The sequence below is a fragment of the Gekko japonicus genome, unplaced genomic scaffold, assembly GCF_001447785.1.
Source record: "Gekko japonicus isolate JY-2015 unplaced genomic scaffold, Gekko_japonicus_V1.1 scaffold923, whole genome shotgun sequence".
Classification (NCBI taxonomy): Eukaryota; Metazoa; Chordata; class Lepidosauria; order Squamata; family Gekkonidae; genus Gekko; species Gekko japonicus.
The window spans coordinates 41,750-67,373 of record NW_015171530.1 but is presented as its reverse complement, the minus strand read 5'-3'; the positions used below and the strand labels follow the sequence as shown (position 1 = coordinate 67,373).

The window sequence follows — 25,624 nt, the reverse complement described above, 5'->3', positions numbered from 1 at the left end:
CAAGGTGGGAGGATGCGGTTCCGTAGGCAGTCATGATGGTACCTCAGGGGCCGAAAGTGGAGGATTCTGGGAGCTCGTTGGTGAGTGTGTGCCAGTGCTCGAGGCGATGGTTAGGGGTCTGAAGGAGCGAGAGCCAGTGCTGTCGGCATTCGCCGGGGGCTCCCAGCCCCAGGGTCACCCCTCCTGCAAGGAAGGACGGAAGAGGGTCTTATGGTTCTCAAACAGTGCCTATTACTGAGGCGTAGGCGGGAACAACTACATTCAAGTCTAGTAGAACCTTCGGGACCAATGAGATTTTCAGGGTGCGAGCTTTTGAGAGTCAAAGCTCCCTTATCAGATCTGATGGATGGAAGGTCTCCTTACTGTGAAACAGCCGGTGTGTGTGTGTATTGTGTCCCCCCCAACACACACAAAATCTTGGGAACTAATTTGGTGAGGAAGCTGTAAAGCCTACATTGGGGACCCCACAAAGCCAAATTATGGGGCTGTTAAAATTTGTCATATTTCTTTCCTTCCTCCCCCCCGCCCCCTTATAGAGCTCACAGCAGCTTACATAGGCTTCCTAGGCTGTCTCGCGTTCAGGCACTGATGAGGCTTAGCCCTGTTTCACCCAAGTTGCTATATCATATGCTCGGGACCCAGTTCCCTGGAGAGAACAGGGATACTTAAACCAGTTTTGAGTCTGTGCAGAGATATGCATGCGGTCCTTTTCTAGGTCTCTCAGACAAGGGAAACATTCACACACAGATATTCCCAATGCTGTACTGTTTCTTACCGATGAAGTCGTTGGATTTTCCAATGTCGTAGTCCCATACTGTTATCTCCAGAGATTTCTGACCGAGTTCTGAGTGCTCAATCTCATAGAAAAAATCCTGTGGGTTGGGGGGCAGGAGAGAGCGAGTGTTAGGAACCGAGATTTCTGACTCCACTCCTCCCACTCATGCATACAAATCTGACCCTTTTTGTTTATTTTGTATGTGGTTGTGGACTTTAATGTTCTGCCCATTTCCATTGCTGGCGTTCTTCATCTGTTTGTTTTATGCCATTTACATAACAATAATGTTGAACAATGCATTAGCATAAATGGGCAATGTTCAGCATGAGGAAATAGATAATAAAGACTCAGGGGGTTGGATTTGCAAGCTGCACCGGCAGGAGTGAGAAATTAGTTGGCCTCCCTGACTCAACCCCCAGAGCCTTTCCTCATCCTCCTTCATTCACCTCATTATACTCCGGGTTCAGCGTCTTCTTCTTCACAGTTGTTTTGTGCTTTGACTTCTTCTCTTCGTCTGGCTTGAGATACCTGCCAAGAAACGGAGAATGAGTCTCTCTGTCTAGACTGTCTGTCTCCCTCCTTCCCAAAGAGAGATCGAGGCAACCAACCAACCTGAAACTTCTGTGCACAGACACTTAAGTGCCACCGTAAAGCGCAGCAACACATTACAACGCTCAAAAGGCCTAAAAACACAGTGAATGTAGAAAACAAATATACCTGCTGGACTTCTTCCCAAACGGCAAACTGTCACTACTGTGTTTCGTTCTGACTGACAGGCTAGCCCTGAGGTGAACCTCTGCAATGTGTTTCCAAGCTCACATTTTAGGGATGACAAAACTGGCCATGCGCTCTCTTCATCCCCAGTTCCTCCCGTCTCCAATGCGAATTCCTCTTGCCTCTCCCTTGGTTAACCATTCATTGTGGCAGGAAGTTGACCAGCGCCTCCCCCCACCCCAACCTACCCCCTGTTCAAGTGTAAATTCCTCACGCTTTTACGTAGGGGTCGGAGTAGCCGCACACGTCCATCGCAGCTAAGTGGGCACAGCGGAGAACAGACACCAGAAGCCCGTGCCGTTCGGAGATGTACATGAGGGCGAGCAGGATGCGGCCCCTTTCCTCCAGGGCCCAGCCAGCCGGGGGTTCTAACTGCGCAGCAAGGAAGAGGAGAGAACGTCGGAAGGATTTTGTGTGAACGGCCCGCCTTTCAAGAGAACCGCTTCATTCCAAAACATCAGAGTTGGCCTTGGCTTTCCAGGGGAAATGTCAGATAGCTCCTCATTCCACCTCACATCCTTAAGCTCCTGAGTCAGGCAGGCCCTCTCCGGGTGCGGTCAGACAGTGTGCTGGGAGCGGTTTAAATGGCTCTGGCCCTGATGTGGTCTTTTTTAACCTGGAGAATCGCGATCACACTCACCTCCTTGCTCTGGATCGTTGCGCTGTTTTTCTCTCTCTCTCAGTTTGGGCATGCGCAGGGCCGGCTCACCCGCTAGGCGAACTAGGCATTCGCCTAGAGCGCGGGCCGGCTGTTAGGGGCGCCAAACAGGACCCGGCGCCCCCCCCGCCAAAGCCCCCCAGTCCCCGCCAAAAGGACGCAGAGGGGCGCAGCAGCAGCGGAGCCAAAAAGAGGGTGAGCAGAGTGGCAGGCAGGGAGAGGAGCTCTGACAGGACTTTCAAGCAGCCTCCTTCCCGAGCTGGAGCGTGACAAGCGGAGAAAAGGACAAAAAGAGAGGCGCTCCTGCTCTGCCCCGCCCACGGTCTCCTTCCCTCCCACAGTCCCACTCTCATCTCTCTCTCGCACGGAAGCAGGGAAGGAAGGGAGAGTGGGCAGACAAGCAAGGGGAGGGTTGGAGCAGACACCGGCAGCCGGCAGCACCAAGAGGGCGCCCCTTTCTTTCTCTGTCCAGAAGCTCGGGACTGGAGGCGCCCTAGCGCTCCTCCACATCTACTGCGCATGGGCTTCACTCCGGATTGTGGGGCCGGCCAGGCAGGCACAGCCGCGTGCACGCACACACTCCCCCCACCCTCGGCGGCGGCGGTTCGGCCAAATGTGGTAGTTCTGGCATTTCTCCGCCCGCACTGCAGCCACCCTGCAGCCCCAAGGGCTCCGGCCCAGAGCGGCTCCCACCCCACTCAGCTGCCCTGCAAAGCAGCCCCCAAGAGCTGAGCAGAACTTCCCCCGCGGCCCCTGCCGCTGGCCATCATGACCTGCAAGATCGTTGAGACCGAGGGGGGGAGGGGGCGGCGGCGACGGAGGGGGTGGCCAGCTGGGAGGTCTCCAGGCCCCACCAGGAGGTTGGCATCTGCACCTCACCTAGGGCACAGAAACACCTCAGGCCGGCCCTGGGCATGTGCACAGGCAGCCATCTGTGGAACTAAAAGTTTCATGCGTGCGCAGAACAGCGATTTCCTCTTCAACCCGACTGCTGTAACGCTTCCCTTTAAAATTTAAAGGAACACTTCCCTTTAAACGTTTACCGCCACAAATGGCCTCCGTGAGATCCCAAACTCGTCTAAAGGCTAAAACTAGGCACCATTTAAACATTGTTTTTAATAACCCTGTGGTGGACCTCCGCCTATGCGCCCACTGCCAATGCTTTTTTAAAAATGGCGGGTGAAAAGCGGAAGCCTCAGGCAGCTTTCGAGTGGGGACGGGGTTTAAATCGGAAGTGGCTCGACACCGGAGGAGCGATCACATAGGGGAAAAATGCGGCTGGAACCGGATAATCAGGAAAAGACCACTTGGGGACCTGGTATCAAAATACTCCGGGTTAAAGCAGTTTTGAGCCGGAAAGCGACGGCTGGGGACAGGAGGCAGATGTTGGCCGTGTGATCGGGCAGATAAATTCTGTTTCTGAGGTGGGCCGAACGCGGACTAAACGGCCCGTCTGAACGCACCCTTCATGTCTCTAGTTTGGTCTCTTCAGGTTTCAACAGGCCTTCTCTCACCACCCACCCACTCTGGTTCCCACAGCCTTGGCAGTTAGCTGTCTCATCCGGCTGTCTAATGGCTGCCCACTTCCCTGGCCTGTTGTCTCTCAGCTTCCACAAAGTGTCAGGCCCCTCTGCTGGTTTCACCCCATGAAACATCCACCCTGGAACCGGTTTCTGATTGGAAGAACAGCCATGTTTTAAATTAGGGTTGCCAGCTCTGGATTGGGAGATTTTGGGGGTGGAACCTGGGGAGGGGAGGGACTTGGAGAGGGGAGGGGCCTCGGCAGGGTATTATACCATAGAGTCCACCCTTCAAAGCAGCCATTTTCTCGAGGGGAATTGATCGCTGTCATCAGGAGGTCAGTTGTAAAAGCAGGAGATGCCGCCTGGAGGTTGGCAAACATGCTGTTGATCTTATGTCTCTGCATTCTAGCTCTGGTTTTAATTGTTTCAACCATCTGTGATTTTGGGGGGGGAGGTGTGTGTGGTTGTAACGGTTTTAGAACGTGGTTTCAGTATGTATGTTTTGTTTTGTTAGCTGCTTGGGTGGTCCTTGTAAGGGCAGAAAGGCGAGATCGAAATTTTCTAAAATATAAATAAATTGGAAGATCCTTAAATGTGAGATTAAAAAAAAAAAGGATCATTAATTGCTTTTCTCAGGTTGCCAACTGCCGTGTGGGGCTTGGAATCACATCTGATCCCCAGAGTACCACGAGGCCACTTCCTCTGGGAAAAAAGGGGGCTCTGGAGGATGGTCTGTACAGCAGTACCTCCCCCTGAGGTCCACCTTTCTCCAAACCTCATCCTCCACAGGCTCCCCTCCCCAAATCTCCAGGAATTTCCCAACCCAGAGTTGGCAACCCGCCTTTCTTCCCCAATGAGTAACCAAAAACCAATATTTGAGATTTGGGGTAAGGACTTCCTGGTCAAAAGGCTATAGTATCCTGGCACTTCAAGCTACAGTCTCTTGTCTTTTATAAAAATTAATCAGGGGTTCGAAAGCAAGAAATTGCGAGTAGATAAATAGGTACCACTTCGGTGGGAAGGGAACAGCGTTCCGTGCGCCTTGGTGTTTAGTCATGCCGGCCACATGACCACGGAAATGTCTTCGGACAGCGCTGGCTCTTCGGCTTTGAAACGGAAATGAGCACTGCAACCCTAGAGTCGGACTCGACTGGCTTTCGAGCAAGGGAACCTTTACCTTTACCTTTACTCAGTAAATAGGGGTTGCAGTGGCTCAAGTGGTTAAGACGCTGAACTGCCAACAAGAAGGTCGGTAGTTCAGCAGTTCGAGACTTGAGTGCCGCATGATGGAGTGAGCTCCCGTCTTTGGTCCCAGCTCCTGCCAACCTAGCAGTTCAAAAGCAAGAAACTGCAAGTAGATAAATAGGTACCACTTCAGTGGGAAGGTAACAGCGTTCTGTGCGCCTTGGCGTCTAGTCATGCCGGCCACATGACCACGGAAATGTCTTCGGACAGCGCTGGCTCTTCGGCTTTGAAACGGAAATGAGCACTGCAACCCTAGAGTCGGACTCGACTGGCTTTCGAGCAAGGGAAACCTTTACCTTACTCAGTAAATGCTTTTGTAAAAAAGTATATTGGTTTATGCTGGATCTAACTGGTTCCTAGAAAGTATTTTTTTCTGTTAATACCTGGAGATTTTGGTGGTGGTGCCTGAGGAGAGGGAAGTTCTAAAGAAGTGAGCAGTGACTCACGAAAGCTCCTACCCTGCTTGCTCTTGCTCTTTTCTGCTGCTGCAGACAGACTAACGTGATGATCCACATTGATCTTGATCTTGCTGTTAATTTGGTTATTCTGGCTCTAGCAGGTATGACAAACCTAAGTCTATACCTTATCCTGTGTGTTTTTTTTAACTCCCACCCTTCTCTTGGGATACATACGAGTGAAAGTCAGGTTATATAATTATACTTGTTATGTAATCCTTTAATGAGGAGTAGGAGGAAGAAAAGCTCTCACCTCTCTCAGGTAGCAGGAAATTCCACGCAGAGCGGCTGTCATGGAGGAGGGGGAAGCCAGCTGTTGAGAAGCAGAAATTTAGCCGACATTAGCGAATTCTTCAGAGGTGGCAAGTGTGTGAGTGTGTGTGTGTGTGTGTGTGTGTGTGTGTGTGTGTGTGAGAGAGAGAGAGAGAGAGAGAGAGAGAGAGAGAGAGAGAGAGCGCTGAGGAGAATTCTCTCCTGAGCTGTCAAAACACAAAATTTCACACATACACACACACCCCAAAAGCATGGAGATGTGAAGGCCATGATGGATGCATATTCTGAGTATTGTTTTAGTTCTGTGTGTGTGGGGAAAAAAGAATCATATGTCAAGGCAACCAAAATTAATCTACAATGAGAAAAGATGGATTGCATTACAGATAAGTTCTGCCAAAAAAAAAAAAGCACATTTCCTTCTCCCAGAAATTGCACCCACAAAATCAGATTACCATTTCCCCCTGCCTCAGTTGTATAAGATTTCATCAGCTGGACCTCTTCTCTGCCTTTACAATTGCCAACAAATTCTAATCGGGTAGCACAAAATCGTCATTGACATGAAGTAGGATTGTGGCTTTGCTGTGTATCGCTGTAGTGTGGCCAAAAAAAGCCACCCTGAGGATCTTAATGTTCCGTAACGGCTGTGGATGTTTCCTCATTTGGGGGCAGACTGTTGGGAGCAATGCTCCCTCTAAGCTGTGGAGTCCTGTGAGCAGAAATTCTACTTTGTGAGCTCCTGGCATTAAAGTTGTGAGCGAGCGATTTGGCTGCTGCATAAATCAGTTTGCTCTGGAGCCCTCCTTCCTGAGCTAAGACGAAAATGTGTGAGCCGGAGGCTAAAAAACTGTGAGCTGGCTCACACTAACTCAGCTTAGAGGGAACACCGATTGGGAGACGGTCTTTGGAGACCTCTGGCTGAAATCTGAAGAACACGTTCCTGGGAGCCAGCCCCACTGAACTGCTGCAGTCGTGGATCAGTCCCCTATTCTTGAGGGACAGTTTGGAGAAGGTGACACCTCCCTGCTGAAGGGAGAGGGGCCAATGTGTATGTTTTAAGAAAACAGCAGCTTGAGCTGAGATAGAAGAGTGAAAGGAAGCCGACGAGAACATTCTGTGAGCCGGTTGAATGTGAAACACCTGAGTGTGGGTGCATATTCTCCCCCCCCTCCCCGCGCCTAATGTAAGATGTGCCACTTCGTATGAGCGTCTGCTTTTATATTTATCAAGCAAATATTACAAGGACATCATTAAGTCCACAGTGTTCTCTCACCCAAAGTGAATCAGCTCAGACAGTGTTGTTTCTGAACTTTCCAGGGAAGAGAGAGTATATAACAATCGGGGTTTTTCCAAGGGTGGTGGTGGTGGTGGGGACTAGGAGGCAAATTTCTCTGCCCTTTGTCACCCTGGGAGCTCATGGAGTTGGGAAGTCAGATGATTTGCTTTCATATTATGTCTGGGTGAGCCTGTGTGATATGGCAGGGGCCCAGAGGAAAACTTTGCCTGGGGAGCTATGGTGGATCCCTGCAACCCAGGCTAAAAGTGGCTACTACCTGTGAGCCTCTTCGCTCTCTGCCCCCTGGCCAGTGGCCGGCCTGCTAAGGCACAGCATATCCACAACCAATTGTAACTATGCAGGAGGAAGAATCCGCCATGGAACGCTGTAGCCAGGAAATCAGATCAGACTGAGAGGGGAAACCTCTCTCGTGGGACCCATGGAGAGGAAGGGGCTGTGTTCTGTCAGTGAGATGAACGGGGAGAGATGGCTGGGGAACCAAGGAGGTGGGAGACGGTGCCCTGAATTTAAGATCCTTAACTGTAGCTCCTTAGAGTTCATCTCTGACTTTGGATATAACCCCTCCCCTTACGCTAGACTCTCACCGGTTGCTGCCGTTCCAAACACAGGTTGAAGTGTCTCTTCTGGCCAGGCCGGAGGCGTCTTAAGGGCACCCGAGTCTCTCCAATGAACTCATTGTGGGTCAGTTTATCCTCGTCACAGACAGATATTCTGGGAGGAAGGGACAGAGAGGAGAGAGATGAAAGGGTGTTGCGGTCAAGGGAGCATCGCAATAGAGGAGGCTGAAATTTTAGGTGGGGCAGCCCCGTAGCAAGGGGATTTGGGGGGAGGGGGCCTCAGGAGGTCCGCCAGCCAATTAAATGAAAGTACAATGCAGGTGGTAAGTTGGAGCACTTTGGGGGCAGCCCGAGAGGGAGGGGGCCCAGAAGAAACACTAGGAGGCCAGGCCCCGTGGGCCCCATTTAGCTACGGGCCAGGGTGGGGTCATCTCACCGCAGGGTCTTCCGGGCCATGTCCTCGGCGGTTATCCCGATGTACGTTAGAGCCTCGTTCCACACAGGGTTGAGGGTGTTGTGCTGGGTCCGTGTTTTCAGCTTGTTGGCCTGGAGGGGAAGAGGAGCGGTAGGGTGGAATTGGACCAGAGCAACGGTATGTCCCAGTGGATGCCCGGGCTCCGCCTCTTGTTTTCAGGGTCAAGGCTGGGGATCGGGAAACTGTGACGTGGGATATGAACCCATTTCCTCTGGGTTTCTCCAGCTAAATAACTTCCTAACCTTGGCCCCACTCTTTCTAAGCAAGTGCCCTGCCCCAGCATTTCATGAAAGCCAGCTCTCCTTATCAAATGTATTAGAACTGAATAGTCTGTACACGCCCAGTCTGGAAGCCTCGTTAGGAACATCAGTTTAAAGAAAAAACTTTGGGATGTTCAGAAGCAACCAGGACATGAAGGCATTAACAATCCCATTCTTTTCTGCCATTACCTGTGATAGGGGTTATGTCTCACTAATGCTCACGAACAACTGGTTTGAACAGAACTGCCCTCTCTGAGTTTGACCAATCCTTTTAAAATGTAGGGTTGCCAGGTCTGGGTTGGGAAATACCTGGAGACTTTGGGGGCGGAGCCGGGAGAGGGCGGGGTTTGGGGAGGGGAGGGGCCTCAGCATGGTACCATGCCATGGAGTCTACCCTTCAAAGTGGCCATTTTCTCCGGGGGAGCTGATCTCTGTCAGCTGGAGATCAGTTGTAAAAGCGGGAGATCTCCAGGCCCCACCTGGAGGCTGGCAACCCTATTAAAAAGCCATCTATCCTAGGGCCATTACTGCATCTTAGGGTAGCTAATTCCACCTCCTGGTCTTACTTCCTGTCATTTGTGCATACTAGCCAAGGTTGCCAAGGGATATAGAACTGTATTGACACTGAGTGCTGGGCACTCAATGAAATTGCTGAGTGGTCGGGTTAGAACAGATAAAAGGAAGTCCTTCTTCACCCAAAGAGTGATTAACACATGGAATTCACTGCCACAGGAAGTGGTGGTGGCTACAAGCATGGACAGCTTCAAAAGGGAGTTAGATAAGCCTATGGAGCAGAAGTCCATCAGTGGCTATTAGCCACAAGGTATAGATAGGGGCTCTGGGGCAAGTGATGCTCTGTCTTCTTGGTGCTTGGGGGGGTCAACAGTGGGAGGGCTTCTAGTGTCCTGGCCCCACTGGTGGACCTCCTGATGGCACCTGGTATTTCTGGCCACTGTGTGACACAGAGTGTTGGACTGGATGGGCCTTTGGCCTGATCCAACATTGGCGTCTCTTATGTTCTTATGTTCTTATCACCTGGAATTACAATCTCCAGACCACAGAGATCAGCTCCCCTGGAGAAAATGGCTGCTCCGGAGGGTGGAGACTGTGGCATTCTACCCTGCTGAGGCCCCTCCCCTCCCCAAACTCCGCCCTCCTCTGGTTCTATCTCCAAATCTCCAGGAATTTCCCAGCCCGGAGCTGGCAACCCTAAGTAGCCTGGTTCACTTGTACACCTTCTGTCCCGTTTCTTCCCCATCCGGGCCCTGCCTCCCTTCTCTCTTCTGATCCAGCACACCTGCTCTCCCTGTCTCATTTCACCTCCAGTCTTAGGTCTCTTGGCCCTCGGCAGTCTGGAGTGTACAACCTCATTTTTGGCAACTCCAGTAAGATCACCAGTCACCCCTCTAGAAAACCCTAAAGCACGATTGCTTATGGGATTCTTATTACCAACAAGACCAGCAAAATGATTTGTCCCACGTGACTGTGGGTGTTCCGTACTCCCAGAGAGAGGCCAGTCCCCTCTGTCTGCAGGGGGAAATGCCCTCGTCATCTACTACAGGGATATAGAACTGTGTTGACAAGCCTGGACTCCCTGAGGATGCTTTGTTGGATGTTCCATGCTCATGTTGGATTGTGTTAAGCTCAGAGACCGAGAAGCAACCGGGAAGGGGCATATTACCTTGCAGGCCCCTGGTAGGAGGTGGAGTTTCACGTATGGGTCAGCCAGACCATTAAAATCCATGGGCTTCAACCCCTGAGAACAGGAAGACACAGAAATCATTCCCCTTCTCCTCCAAACGAAGCATTTCTCCCCCCCCCCACAAATGCACTTCATTAAAAACCCTAATCACATTGCACACCTTCCCTGGTACACATATTTCATTTGTGACGCTCTGTCTGAAGGGCATTACAAATCTCCTACACAGAGGTAGGGATCAGCACGAAAACCATGCGTGAATTAGAATGTCTCGATGGACTTGCCGGCAGGGTGTGTGAGAGACGTGGCAGTTTACAACCCGAGCGTATTCCTCAGCTTTTACTAAAGACGGTCTCCATATTTCCTGTTACCCTCCCTGGAAAATCACCGTAGCTATTTTTTCCCCCTTTAGGGAATGCCTTCGTCCTTTTTAGTGTGAGTTGCTAGAGTTCTCATTCTTCAGCTCCCTCCCCCAAAGTCTTGAGAAGTCCAGTTTCTGAGTAAGCAGCGTCTCTCTATGGTGCACTTTCCCGTAAATGCAGGCACATGAACACTAAGGCACCAGCAGGGCAACATCTGTCTTGCAAATAGACGAATATGGCTGCACCAGTGGAGTTTGACACACTGCAAATACTAAGATACTTAGAACCCTAGCCTGGACTATTTGAGGATAACTCGTTCTTTGTTGTTAATGTATCTTCAATAAAAACAACTCTTCCAACTATTAAATAACTGGAAGGTGATAGATTGCTGGATATATGAATATGGTATGCAAGTGGGGGACCTGCATGGACTTGAGGGAGGGGGTGTCTCTGCTCTCTCTCTCTTTGCTCTCTCCTTTCCTGGAAACCCTCATAGCTTCTCCCCCTTTCTTGCTTCCTTCTCTCCTTCTCACCCCCCAGCAAACCTACCGTTATGTGCCATCCTGTCTTCAGCTTTCCCCCAACAGCTTCTGCCCAGGAAAATTGTGGTCGAGTTGCACAGTAGTGGCTATTGGGTTGGGTCAGAGGTCATTTCCTGCAGGAGTGGAGCTCCGGGAGTAAAGAGCCCAGGCGGCAGGCACATGCAACAAGCCCCACCCCCTGCTCCCAGCAGCCCTCAGTCAGAGCAAGAAGCAGCCAGGTAAGTTGCAGAGCTCCCCCCGGCCCCAAACAGTCCAGTGGCACCTTTAAGACCAAGTTTTATTCAGGTACAAGCTCTCCCTCCTCTGTGAGGGCAGATCTGCACGTGCCCCCCCCCAACAGCTAGCAATCCAAAACAGTCCATTGGCACCTGAGCGGTGGGTGTTGCCTTCTGACACACTTCCGATGATGTCAGGGGGTGTGGCATATGCAAATAAGTTATACTAATGAGTTATGCTAATGAGCTCCTGCACCTCTTTTTCTATTAAATTACCCCAGATTGTGTCCAGTTGCACAGTGAGAAACCTGCAAGGACTTAGGGGGGAGGACCTATTTTTTTTCCTGTATTCCCTTCCCCATGCTATGTCCTCTTTCCTCCAGACAACCCCCATATTCTCATTTCCCCCTGCTTTCTTGTGTCCTTCCCACCCACCGATCAAACTATCTTTTATCTGCCCCCATCTTCAAATACATTTGTTGTTTCACGTATACTGTGCCTGTCTCAACAATAGGGACCCAAAACCGCATGCATCATTCTACTCGCCTACATTTTATTCTCACAACAGTCCTGTGGGGTAAGTTACGCTGAGAATGTATAACTGGGCCAAGGTCACCAAGTAAGTGACACAGCCGAGTGGTGATTCAAACCTGGGTCTCCTGTCTGGTTACTGGTGGGCAGGCCCCAATTAATCCTTTCTCAAAGGCCAAAACAGCTCTGAAAAGGGCCCTTCCCCCATCCATTTACTGATAGAAACCAAGGTTTGAAGGCTGATGATACTGTGTGGTTGCCTAGCTACAGCCTGAGGGCATTCATTTCTTAAAGCTGCAGGTGCTGTTTCTATTGTTGGGGAATATAACCCCCCTTGATGTATTTTTTCCCCCTGATTTCAATTTTTTCTGCAACGCTAGGGTGTTTTCAAGTTTGTAGGAAGATCTGTCTTGTTTGTTCATTAACTATCCACAGATCTGGCCATGTTGAAAATTAGATATATTGATAGTACAGAGAGCAGAGCCTTCCACAACATGTCATATCTGGGCAGTGATTCTTGTAAGCAGCACGCCCTTACTTTTGTTGGTGAAATGTCAGAGAGCATGTCCTGTCAAGCAGAACAATGAAAAGGAATCAATTTGTCAATTGCAGTTGTAGTCCCATATCACTAGGACCCATGCAAACCTACCTGTGTGCTCAGAATCTCTATGAAGACCCTGCTTAGCTTGCCTGGGCTATCCAGGTCAGGGCCAGTATTTCAATTACTGTGACTGCTCCCTGTCTATGGACAGAAGCACAGCTGCAGACTAGTAGCTGGCGAAGAGAGTGGAGCTGAAAAACGGGAACCATTAAGTTCCCAGCACAGAGTATTCAAGCTCTTAGCACTGGCTGAAGCAAGACAATGGTTTACTGCCTCACGCCCTGCTAGCAAGTCGCACCTAGAGCCATAAATTTGGGAAGACAAAAGTGACAGAAGGAAAACTATTCCTTTGGGACAAGCAAGGACAGTAAGGTCATCTCAAGGGGGGAGGGAAATAGGCAGAGGTTATTTAAACTCAGGACCTAAGGAAGAAGCTTGTTTAGCTTCCAGCTCCTTGGATGAGCACAAGGTATAGCTTTGACCGAGGGACTTCATCTTGTTCATGCAGTTCATGAAGCCCCAACTAAAAGATCTAAGGTAACAATGAACTTTAAACTACTGCAACTTCAAGTAAAGCTGCTCTGTCCTTTATGAACATCATTTAGGAAGCACCTAGTGCAGGGAAAGAGGACTGCATATTTTCACCTTTTCTTTGTTCCCTTGCTCAGCCCAAATGCTTGTATAGAACATATGTAATATTTTATTAATTTATTACATGTTCTTATGTTTGGAATGTGTTGAGTCTGGTCTCCAGAAACACCATGTCTATTCATTCTTTCTTTCTGGAGGAAGGTGAGCAGGTCAGCTGGCTATCCCTGGTGCATGATAGCCTGAATATTCAGAGTTGCAGTAGACCATCCCCACAGGTGACTGTAAGAGTAATGGGAGGTGCAGCAACTAGACAGACCCTTTAAATGGCAATGCAAGTGTAGAACACTAGTCATATGATTCCATTTAGCAGGAGATACTCTCAGAGTCTTTGGTGGCAGTGGGTACCCAGTTGCTTTTTGCACCCTTGGGGAGGGACTGGAAGGAGCATCATTGCCAAAGGGAGACTTGGGATGGCCATGAGGTTTTTCTGAACAGCCTGGGGCCGCCCAGAAGTAACAAGGAATTCCTCGCAAGTCCATTCCTTCACAGCCATTCATGGATGTCTCCTCCGTGAATTTGTCTAATCTCATTTTGAAATAAATTAAACTGGTGGCCATCCTGTGGCAGTGAGTTCCACAAGCTTATTACTCTTGGAGTGGACAAGCAATTCCTTTTATCTGCTATGAGTCGATTGCTCATCATTAGGTGCCAATACAGAGAAAACACAGGAGACCCTTTGGAAATAGTTCAGTGGGATATGATCTTCCTTACGAACAGCTTACCCCTAAAAACAGTCTTTGGAAGGGTGCCACCTTCAATAACTCTTCCAAAAGTACCTTTATGCTGTTTGCCTTTGATGGGAATACATGTCGTACATCACTCCAAGCAAAAATAAATTATTCTGAATCCTGGTACTGTTTGTGCTATGCTCTTTAATGCTGGTCCTCTTGGGATGTTCGGAACGGCTGCCAAAACATCTAGCTAGATTGGAATCATTGCAGAATTGCCAGGGGGGGAAGACACTTCCAGCACTTACAAAAAAAAAAAAAACCCCTCCCGAACACCACAGCCCTGAAACCTTCATGTGAACAGACCTGGCATAGTTTGTGGGGAAGCCCCAGAGGGCCATCTACAGGTTGGGATGAACAGGTCGCCCAGGAAGTGCAAGGAAGAGCAACGAGGTTATGGGGAGTGGTGGCTCCTTACTTTTGCTGTGGTTTTGAGCTGCCGCATTGTTTCCCCAGCTCCCCCCTCCCTCCTCTGTTGCCTTAGCAACCCCAGATGCCTGCGGATACCCGGTTGCCTGGCGCGTCGCCGAGGTGCTTGAAGATGCTGCAAGCCCACCAGCTGGGAATGAAGAAGGGGTTTGTGTTTGTTGGCGTGTATGTGAGGGTAGGGGTTACACAAACATAGACGTGAGGGGGGTTTGCAGGAGAGTGGAGGGGTCTTGGAGCAAGCCTATCTGTGTCTCAGGGGCTTGCCACACAACACACACACACACAAAGGACAGAAGAAAGAGAAGGGCTGAATGCAGAAGAGAAGCAGACTGAGATGAGCAGCGCCGGTTCCATAATGAGATTTTCGCATCCCCGTGTGGCCTCTTTTTATTAAATCATGTCCCTTTACTTGTGTGAGCCGTACACTCAACGCTAAAAAAAGTCTGCAGGTCTGGCTGAAAAAAGGGCATCAGCGGTGCCGGGGCAGTCTGCCCGTGTGGTTTAGGGTGCTTTTTGGGATTGAGGGGATACTGTTACCTTGGCCCGTAGGATGGTGCAGTTGAGAGTGCAGCTCTCGGGATCATAAAGGACGTCAAATTCCAGAGTCCCCAGGGAGGCTAGAAAGAGGCCAGGTAACCAGCAAAATGAAGAAAAGGAATAACATATCAGTTGCAGCAGTAGTTCCTGTCCCCCTCTCTCTAAGTTATATTCTTTTTTCTCGGCTGACATATCTGGCTGCATCTGGCTGCCTACACACCCGCCTGGGCCTTTTTTGTCTATCTTTTTAAACTTATCTGTTACACTACATCGATATTACCTGCCATCTAGTGATATATGCACAGGGCTGCATGGTCTGTGCTTTAAAAAAAACAAAACCAGTTAATCAAAATTCTGTCTTTCAGTACAAGTGGATTGTATTTGGTGCCAGTGCATCCGAATTCAGTGGCCTCTATGCATTTGTCTAATTATAGGGCCCCTTTGCTTACATAGGCTTGTATGGCAAAGCTTATTTTGGTTTTACTTAGGTTATGGGACACAGCTGAACGCTACACCACACATCGACTACTAAAAATCCCACTAAACTTCCCTCTGATTTTGGAGATTTCATCAGGCATTAGTCGTATGCCTCTGCTTCTTGTCCTAATGGCCCTGTGGGATAGAAAGTTGGTGATTTTTCTGTTTGTTTCCTCTCTAATGAAAACCCAGGATGCTGAATTTCATGCCAGAACCACAGTTCTGTGGGAGGTTTTCCCCCGCTTGAGGAACTGCGTCTGTTTATTAGGGACGTTCAGTTTTCTTTCATATTGTTTTTGTTGTTGTTCCAACACCTTCATTCATTTTTATTGTATTCCTTATCACGCACATTTGGTCTCATTATTAAATTCTTTTCATTTCTGCTGGTTTCAGCGGGAAGCATTTCGGGCTGTCACTTCTTCCCTTTCCATCCAATTTGGACAATGTTTTCAAGGCTAGTTACCCCTAGTGTAAGGGACTCTCTCCCATCCAGATTTCACATAGACAAGGACCTGGTTTTGTTATACCGTGTTTCCCCGAAAATAAGACACTGTCTTATATTTATTTTTTCTCAAGAAGACACACTAGGGCTTATACCACAAATGCATAGAAATCCTGCTAGGGCTTATTTTTGGGGTAGGTCTTATTTTAGGGGAAACAGGGTAGCTAACGAAAGGCAAAACACAGGGAAACAAATGGCAGTCATCGGCCCATTGTCATTCCTCTTGGTTTTTGTAATGGCAAGAAATAGAACAAGTAGAGCATTTTTAGTTGGCTTTTCATTCATTGGGGAATGAAGGCACATCTGGGCTGTCCATCACCGCAGGACCAGAAGAGTTCATATCAGCTTCGGTTTCCAAAAGGCAAATCCTCCATTGCCTTCCAGACTCACTTTGCATCTTCTGCCTATCTCAGGGCAAACAAACAGACGAAAAGGTCTCAGAGCCTGCATAGAAGTGGCTTCCTTCTGCCAGCCTTGTGCCCTGTTGCAGGTGGCGAGGAGAGGGCATTCTATACTCAGAACACGCTCAAAGCATTTGCTCGTATCTTCTAGGACAGAATGCTGGCCAGGGCTGCCAATGTCAGGTTGCAAAATCCCTGGAGATTTCGGGGTGGAATATGGGGAGGGGGGCGTTTGGGGAGGAGAGGGACCTCAGTGGAGTATAATGCCACAGAGCTCACCCTCCAATAGGGTTGCCAACTCCAGGCTGTAAATTCCTGGAGATTTGGGAGTACAGCCTGGAGATGACAGGGTTTAGGAAGCAGAAGGACCTCAGAGAGGTAGAATGACACAGAGCCCGCCCTTCAAAGCAGCCATTTTCTCCAGGAGAACTGATTTGTTTACTCTGGAATTCAGTTGTAATTCCACGAGATCCCCAGGCCCCACCTGGGGGATGGCAACCCTATCCTCCAAAACAGCCATTTTTCGCCCAGGGACCTGAGATCTGCTGTGTGGAGGTCAGCTGTAATCACAGGAAATCTTCAGCCTTCACCGGAGGTCGGCACCCCTAGCCCTGCCATGGCATAGAGCAGAGGTGTCAAGCACATTTGTTAGGAGGCTGGATCTGACATACGTGTCACTTTGCCGAGTCGGGCCATGTGCCAGGTGGTCCATGAGGGAGGGGGACCCAGCCGCCACGTCGTGGGCTTGGTGGCAGAACTAGGCCTCCGCTGTGTGGAAGAAACTGCCAAATAATGCCCCCCAGTGGCCAAAGCACAGATGCCACTTGGGTAGGGTTAGCATCCCCCTGATGGGGGTGGGTTCCCCCCCCCCCGATTTCAGGCTGGCAGGGGGAGCCCTGGCCCTGAAGAGGCCCACCATGCCTGACATACCCAGTAGGGCTGCCAAGTGGGGGCGGGGGGTGGGTAAACCCCCGCTTTGGAGGCCCGATTTCCGCCACCGCGGAATTGGGCCCCAGGGGGAACCCCACCCCCATATGCGCGTCACGAGAAAGTGACGTGGGCACGCGGGGCACGCTGGGGGCAGGGCCACGGCCATACAAGGGAAAACTCTATGGTTTTCCCCTGTATGGCCGTGGCCCCGCCCCCAGCGTGCCTGGCGTCCTCCCGTCACTTCCGGGTGACGTGCGTGTGGTGCACGCACGCGCACAAGACACTGGCTGGGAGCCCCTTGCTCCCAGTGAAGATACACTTGGCATCCCTTGTCCCCAGCATTATGACATCACCCAGAGGTGATGTCATCGCACCGGGGTCACTCTAGTGTTTGGCTAAAAACTCTATGGTGCCCACAGAGTTTTTGGCCAAACCCTAGAGCGTCCCCTGCACAATATGCCCAGCACGGTGACGTCACTTCCGGGTGACATCATCGCACTGGGCATGGCAGGTGTGGTGGGAGTCTTCGGGGACGGGACTCCCCCCGCCAGCCAGCTTCCCAGAAGATCCAGGGGATCAAGCTGCAGCCTCCCACCGGCAGAAGGTAAGGACCTGGCAACCCTATGCTTGGGGAGCATGAATACAGTGGTGGAGGTCGGTCGCTGCCAGCAGGCCCCCAACAGAGGATTATCTGCACCCTCCATGTGCAAATGCTGGTCCCTGAAGCTATCTGGGACAGGCAGCATCCCTGGAGCTGCAGGTCGAGCGGAGAGGTATGAATGCGGCTGCAGTGGCTACCAGTGAGGCTGCCACTGAAGCAAAGGGCTCTGCTTGACAGCTGCCGACAAGGCTGTTTGAAGTCAGAATCAGAATGGCTCCGCCCACTCCCCCCCCCAGCAGCCTCCTGTTCCCTCCCTTGCACCAGTTGCTTGTGAGGGGCATAAGACCCCTGGCATACAGGGTCTGAGGTCAGTCTCACACGCTCTGGTAGGCCTATTCCTGTTCCCTCCCTTGCTCCAGTTGCTCGCGAGGGGCATAAGACCCCTGGCATAGAGGGTCTGGGGTCAGTCTCACAAGCTCTGGTAGGCCTAACAACACAAGCATCAATCTATAGTCCTATTTCAGGCCGTTTACAGATATTTCATCTTTCTGCATCTCCTTCCGTCTGGTTTCTGACTAAGGTTAATACGGAGAACAAGAAAAACTGTGGAAAAGTGATGCTTAATATATGTCTTTAAAGAATCATAGAAAAGTGAACAACAATTAATATACATAATCATAGAAAATATATTGACGGTGATCTCTGGTATGTCTTGCCGTTTCGAAGGAAGATCTTCTTCTGAACAAAGATGTGGGACAAAAACTGTCTCTCAATAGTTCATATCCTCTGGTGTCATCTCACAATTATCAAAGAAGATTTTCAATAATCATAACAGCTGTAATGCATAGTAGAACCTGCCATGGGCTAAGATGATTGTAATGCCCCGGACAAAATGGCTGCTTTGAAGGGAGGACTCTGTGGCATCATGCCATGCTGAGGCCCCTCCCCTCCTCAAACCCCGCCCTCTCCTGGATCCACCCCCAAAGTCTCCAGGTATTTTCCAACCCAGACCTGGCAACCCTGTTTCTGACCTGCTCTCTGACCATCCACTACATGCCAGTCCACCTTGGAGAGACATGATCTATCGGTCTGTCTAGTTCTGTGCACCCATCCATCCGGCCCTCTTGCCTCCATTTGTCTTTGTCTCTCTCTCTGCTCGTCTCTCCTCCCATCCATTCATCCACCTTTCTTTTTCTTTCCTTCGTCCCCCCTCCTCCTCTCTGTGGCTCCATCATATCTACAAGTTTGTGTCCCTTGCAACAGGCTGTTGTGTTGGTGAGGGTGTGAGCTTGTGTGGGTTTGTTTCTGTTTGAGAGGCTGAGTGAGCATTTGTATGTGTGATTTTGTCCCCAGAAGTGTGTGTTCCTGTATTTGTGTGTTTCTCTTACTCACTGAATTGGCTCTGTGTGTGAGTAAAGTCTTTTGTATGATTCCAGGCGTATTACTTGGTGGACCCTGGTGTTGTGCGTGTGGAGTGGCGCATGTTCATATGTTTTGGCTGATCAACTGTGTTAAGTATCAGTGTTGTGGTTTTTGGCTGTGGAGACCCGGTACTCGTGGGCAGGCTGACTTTTCGTTAGTAGCATAAGGATCGGGAGCAACGGCTGTAAAGCCCCAGCTGTGTTTTGTCTGTGCTTGTGGGGGTGGGTTCCTGTGAGTGTTTGTTTCTGTATCTGGGAGTGAGTGTACACCCCTCTGTGTACTGACAGGGCTGCAGGTGGGTAAAGGCAGGGTCACAGCAGATTGTGGGGGCAGCAGCGGAAGGCTGCTGGTGCATCGCGTAGTCGTGTTTGTGGGTCCTGTCGCAACTGACTTTGCCTACGGGTGAACCAGTGGAGAACCACTTGTGAGGAGCAGCTGGTATGCATGTGTGCACATATGAGAAAGAAAAATGCACATCTGGTTGAGAGAGAGTTTATATGTGTGCAACAAAGGCTCCTACAGCCTGATCCAGGGAGGGCAGGAAGGGTTGCCTCAGTGCTTAGTTCTTGTGGCCCTTTCTTACACGCCCAGGGAAATGCTGATCACCACTTTGGGGTCAGGAAGCAATTTGTCTTCAGGCCAGTTTTGGCTAGGGTTGCCAAGTTGATCTTCGCTGGGAGCGGGGGGGGGGGCTCCCGGCCGGCGTCTGATGCCCGCGCCGCACGCACGTCACCCGAAAGTGACGGGAGGACGCCAGGCACGCTGGGGGCGGGGGCACGGCCATACAAGGGAAAACCGTAGAGTTTTCCCTTGGATGGCCGTGGCCCCACCCCCAGCGTGCCCGGCATGGTCGCGTCACTTCCGGGTGACGCGCACGTCGGGGAGGAGTTCCCCCCGTCAGGGGGGTCACTGGGGGTTTTGGAGGGGGAGGTATTTGTGAATTTCCTGCATTGTGCAGGGGGTTGGACTAGATGACCCTGGAGGTCCCTTCCAGCTCTATGATTCTATGTTTTCTTGGAAGTAAGTCCCCCTGTCTTCAATCCCCATGGGTGGGGATGCAGCTTAATCCCTAATCTTAAACAGGTTTATTCTAAAGTAAACTAAATAGGACCTGCTTGTTTGAAGCACTTCTGAATGCCAGTTTCCGGGAGGCAGTAAACAGGGTCGCCTACGCTTGCCTGGGAAATTCCTGGAGACCTGGGTGTGGTGCCTGTGGAGGGAGGGCATTTGAGGAGCGGTTTCACCTAGAATCTATGGTATACCATAGAGTTTACCCTCCAAAGCTGCCGTTTTCTCCAGGGGAACTGATCTCTGTAGTTTGGAGGTCAGTTGTAATTCTGGGAGAAGTCCAGGGCTCACCTGGAGGCTGGCAACCCTAGTTAATATGGGTGGAACTTGTCCTCTGTCCACCGCCATGGTCTCCCACTGTGGAAAAGTGGATGACGGAAAAGACTGACCCTTGGTCTGATCCAGCAGGGCTCTTCTTATGTTCATACGAGCCCTGTTGATTTCACTGCTTGAGACTGCAGCCTTGGCGTGCTGCTTATATTTCAAGATTCAACATGCATGTAGAGGAGGAACAGAGACGAGGCAGGATGTGCAGTGTACTTTTTGTGTAAGGTGTGGTGTGTGGAAAAGTGTAAGGAAAGGTAGCTTTGGTGCAGGATGATTAGACGGTGAGACTGTGCGCAATATCTGTGTGTGAGCTTCTCCACAGGATGGGGGGGAGTCTCTCTGACAGTCCTAATCAGTGATATGCCTTTCTAAGTCCACTCAAGTCAATGGACTTAGAAAGGGTGCAACTCTGCTTAGGATGGCACAGTAGAGAGACAATTCTTCTGTGAATGTGTGTGTACGAGAATTGTGAAGTTTGCAAGACTCCGTGTGTGTCCATATTTCAACACAATTGTAGCATAAAACTTCATGCAAAAGAGTTGGATGGAGAGAGAGAGAGAGAGAGAGAGAGAGAGAGAGAGAGAGAGAGAGAGAGAGAACTTTGGGGATGACATGTGTGTATAAAATAGAATGTGTTTGTGTACAAACCTCTGTATGTAGGGCAAGGAGTGTGTGTCTCTGCGTGGCATTTGGGTGAACATTTTGATTGCATGTGAGGGAAGAAATGTGTGTGTATGTGTTTTGGGGTGTATGTCTCTGTGTTTGTGTGTATGAGTGTGTGCAGGGCTTTTTTTGTAGAAAAAGCCCAGCTGGAACTCATTAGCATAATTGGCCACACCTAACAGCAGAAACGTATTATTTTATTAGGTCACACCCCTGACAGCACAGCTCATTAGCATATGAGGCCACACCCCTGTGTTACCAGAAGTGTGCTCATCCAGCCACACCCACCTTTTGCTTCTTATTCTGTTTACCTTGTTTGTTGTCAAAACCCAGGGCCTTTTTTGTAGCAGGAACTCCTTTGCATGTTAGGCCATACACCCCTAATGTAGCCAATCCTAATGAGTTTCTGCGGTTGGGTGTGGCCTATTATGCTAATGAGTTCCTGCTGGGTGTGGCCAACTCGGGAGCCAGCCAGAACTCCGTGCGTTCCTGCCCAAAAATAGCTCTGAGTGTGTGGATGTAAAACTACAGGTGTGGTAGATACAATATACAGGATTGTTGTTGTTGTTGTTGTCTTCTTCTTCCATGTCTCAACATTGTGTAACAAAGTCCACATGTAAAATTATACACAAAGAAAGGAATCCTGATCTGTGGAGAAAGAATCTGCTGGTGTGAACATGTGTGGACGAAATGTGCGGTAGAGATAAGTGAAACCTTACTGAATGAATTTGTCCCAGAGCACTAGGGGTCCCCTTTGCCCCTCATGAGGTAGAGATAACACTCACTGTTCTCATCAGAATCATCTCCGTCAGCTGCTTCTCCTTCTCCAGTTCCGGGGGCCACATTAGCTGCCCCTGGGCCCCTCATTCTGTCTCGGGTGGACAGTACTCCCTCCAGCCCAGGGTGTGGGAAATAAGCGGAGATCTGGGCAATGGGTCGGATTGGTCCCGGAGACACATCAATGGCCATGTGTTCCCGGATAGGGACCGGAGCACGTTCTCCCCGGCGGACGGTCATCAGAAGGGCGAGGGAGTCAGCTCTGGAAGATAGAAAGAGGGTTTTCTTGTGATTCACTTGTGGGGTCCCCCCCCAGTTGTAAGCTGATCCCATGTTTTGACTGTGAAGCACCAAACTTTTGACCACCCCACCTTCAAATCTTTAACAAACAGAAACCCCAGGGTTCCTTAGAACTAAATTTTTGCTAGTTCCTAGCAAGTAGTTGGCAGAAAATGTGTAAATCTGATTGGAAATTATCCACCCTGTTTAATTGGAAAACAACAACAACCTTGATTCAGAAAAATATTGTTTATTTCTAGTGGTAAAATACAACCTTTATTGGCCAAAAGAGTCTCTTTCGTGGGAGACATCAAGTTAGGTCTTTTGGTTGAAAATTATATATATATATTGGCAGAAAATCTCATCCAGATTGCATAAAAAATATAATTGCTTTGGCAGAACAACTAGTCTTTTTCTTGTGGAACATGTCCCACCCTTCTGTAGATCTATATTGATCTGGGAATGGTCTGTTGAGGCAAATATCCCACTTCATTAAAACACTGGGCTCTTCCGGTGTTATCCACCTGCACTGACAAAATATGCAGATAAAATGGCTGCTGAGACACATTGTATTAGTGTCCAAATTGTTAGAAGCGCAACTGAGAATTCACATTTCACATTCATGCTTTGCGGGGGCATCCATAGCTCAGTGGCGGAGCATGCGCTTTGCATGCACAAGTTTCCAGGTTCAATTCCCAGCATCTCCAGATGCCTGAGATATTGGCAAGATGTTGCCAGGCAGAGTAGCCATCTACAGGGCTCGATAAAGCAATGATATGACGCAATTTATAAGACAGTTTCACACATTCATGCATCTGGCAGGTGAATGTCTTCATTTGTATCTCTCCCTTGGTGAATAGTGTAATGTCTGAAGAAGACACCTGTGTTTGTGAATACGCAGGGTCATGTCGGTGGTGGCTCCATGTGGTTTTGGAATGTCACCAGTGGAATCCCTTAAAGAACTGGTATGTGCAAGCTCTCTTGTCTTCTTGGGTGTCCCATCCCTGCTATGTAGGGTTGCCAAATTTGGGTTGGGAAATTCCTGGAGGTTTGAGGGTAGGTGTGTGGTGTCAGGGACGGCAGTGTGTGGGGAGTTGAGCTTGCTCACCAGGGACATTGATACCACAGAATCCACAATCTGAAGCTGCCATTTTCTCCTGGAAAATTGATCTCTGTGATCTGGAGATCAGTTATAATTTCAGTAGAACTCCAGCTCCCCAACTGGAGGCTGGCAACTCCATGCTACCAGGGCACTGGGTCCTTTGGGGCCTTGGCACACACCCTTCCTTCACTTTCTGGGACTTCATGCCAAGGGCAGACGTTATAAAGCCATTATCGGCCACATCTTTTCAGACTGTTGCCGTAAACATCCTAATCTTTCCTTTACACATTACAGTTATTCACAAGTTGCCGTGTGAATCGGCTCTGAGAGACACAAAGGTTTGCAGCAGTAACCATTCTCTCTCTTCTTCCCTGCACTCTTCAGTGAAGAAACTTTCCCCCATGAAACCATTCTTTACGGAATGGTTAGATCAGGCCCAAGTGTCAAAGAGCTCACAGTTGCTGCAGGTGAAAATGTTGGTTTGCTGGCAAACAGGCACACTGGGAGCAAGTGGAGTCCAAGTGGTGATGCCAGCATGTTAGAGAGGTTTGCCTCAATCCACATCATGGGCTACGAGGATCGGGTCCGAAGGTGCCACCCTGCATCCTATGTAATAGTCGCATGTGAGCTTGAATGGAGAATTTCTCCTGATGTCCCATTGTTCTGCTAGGAAAACAGATCTTCCCATTGCACCCACCCAGGTTAAAACAGAAAATCTGGCTTCTTCTTTCCCGTGACTGTCTTTTCAAAACATGTTTCCCCATTAATTTGTAGCAGGTCAAAAGTTATAAATTATGGCACAATAGGAAAAAAAATTGCTTTCATCTTCAAAAAAATCATAACTGACACATTCACAGGTGCTTAAATCCCCAAGTGACTTAAATTACAAAAAAAATCCCCGATGTGTTAGTTATTCGTAATGATAGTAGCATTAAATGAAGTGTTAACAAATCGATTTAATGCTCAAATGGAACATCAATGGGCCAGATAACAAGATTCCTAACTCTACACATGTAGAATTCATTTACTACGCTGGTTTTTTTGGAGGCAAGTGGGGAGGGGGGCAGGGGGAGAAAATTATAATTGAATAAAGAATTTAATTGCTGGGATCAAATGACATTTTGGTTTGGCAATTTCTTTAATGCCCAACATTCTTGAGAGGGTTATTTTTAATTAATTAGAACTGGATTATTTAAAAGATATTAATAGAATGAGTTTGCTAAATTGAGTCGTCTCCCCCTCCCATCTCTGTCCTTTTTTGAAGTCTGTGGGAAGGTGTTTTTTTTTTTTAATGTTGCTTCAGTGGGTCAATTTTCAATGGATTGTCACCCTCTATCCAGATCTGCCCGAGATCATAAACACTGCCCCAGCGTCTACCCCACACATCTGAATAAATGTCAATGATCTCCCACAATTTTCTTAACACCTGCTGGCTCCCCACCCAACTTCTCTCCCTAAATATCCCAATTGCGAGAAAGTGGTCCTGCCGCTTCCCCGTTATTTACTGAACAGCTCCCAAATAAATATTTTCCTGCCTCCTGCTCGTCATTTCAAGAGGCAAATCTGAACTGCCCCCTTGTTATTTCCTTGTCTTTACTCCCAGATCAGCCCCACACCCCGGTAACTACCTTTCCCATTCCTGCCCCCCCAATTGCCCCCAGCCTCTCCCCACACATCTCTCTCAAGCAAGTCTCCCAACTCCCCCCTCTTCTTCCCAAACTCTGCCAGAAACTGCCCCCCACATACATTCCCCCTCACTCCCCCCAAACTTATTCCCCACAGGGGTCTTCTTCACACATTTCCAGGCTCCCCAAAGTCTACACCTGAGCTTCCTGCCCAGGGTTACCATCCTTGCCCCCTGGGAACCCAGCTCTTCCCCCCCCCATCCTACCTGAGCTCTGCTCCTGTCAACAGGTAACGGTGGGGAGGGGGATGGCACGGCGAGTGAGAGACGGTCGATTGGGGGATCCCACGGACTTCGAGAGATAGAGCCAGAGAGAGCCAGAGAGCCAGCGAGGGGGGGGGAGAGGAGGGGGGGTTGCAGGCAGGGAGGTGGAGACAATAGAGAAAGAGAGGAAAGGGAGGCGGAGGGTGCAGAGAAGCGCGATCTGATATGCAACACAAGAGATTAGATTAGATTGAGATAGATAGCAGAGCCTGGCTGGAGCATCCCTGGGAGCGCATGTTTTGCTTGCATCTGTACTTCAGGGAGAGGAGGAAGGGGGCCACCTGATACTGCAGTTGATAGCATCAGATAGAAGGAAGGGTGAGTGGATCTGGTCCGCAGTATCAGAAAGGAGAGGGAGAGATCTATCTCATCTTCGGCTCTCTTTCCCCCTGTGCAGAGAGAGGGCAAAAGAGCGAAAAGCTGCAAATCTTCTCAGAACTTTGAGCCCCTTCTGTCCCTGAGTCTCAGGGGTAGGTGTTGGGGGGGGAGGAGTGAAAACACCCTAAAAATGCAGTTTAAAAAGTACAAGGAAGAGGGACGAAC

The 25,624-nt window shown here is 49.6% G+C and overlaps 1 protein-coding gene across 1 annotated transcript; it reads right to left on the bottom strand.

The window, feature by feature from the left end:
* DOC2A (double C2-like domains, alpha) lies at positions 1-25,095 on the bottom strand. The gene is given in 12 exon segments (XM_015419557.1): positions 1-183; positions 776-872; positions 1,222-1,303; positions 1,764-1,921; positions 5,684-5,743; positions 7,181-7,203; positions 7,569-7,708; positions 7,991-8,100; positions 9,971-10,045; positions 14,585-14,664; positions 21,761-22,014; positions 25,025-25,095. Coding segments are annotated over 11 exon segments (1,197 nt in total). The 5' UTR covers positions 21,993-22,014; positions 25,025-25,095; the 3' UTR covers positions 1-43.
* Between the last annotated feature and the right edge of the window lie 529 nt (positions 25,096-25,624).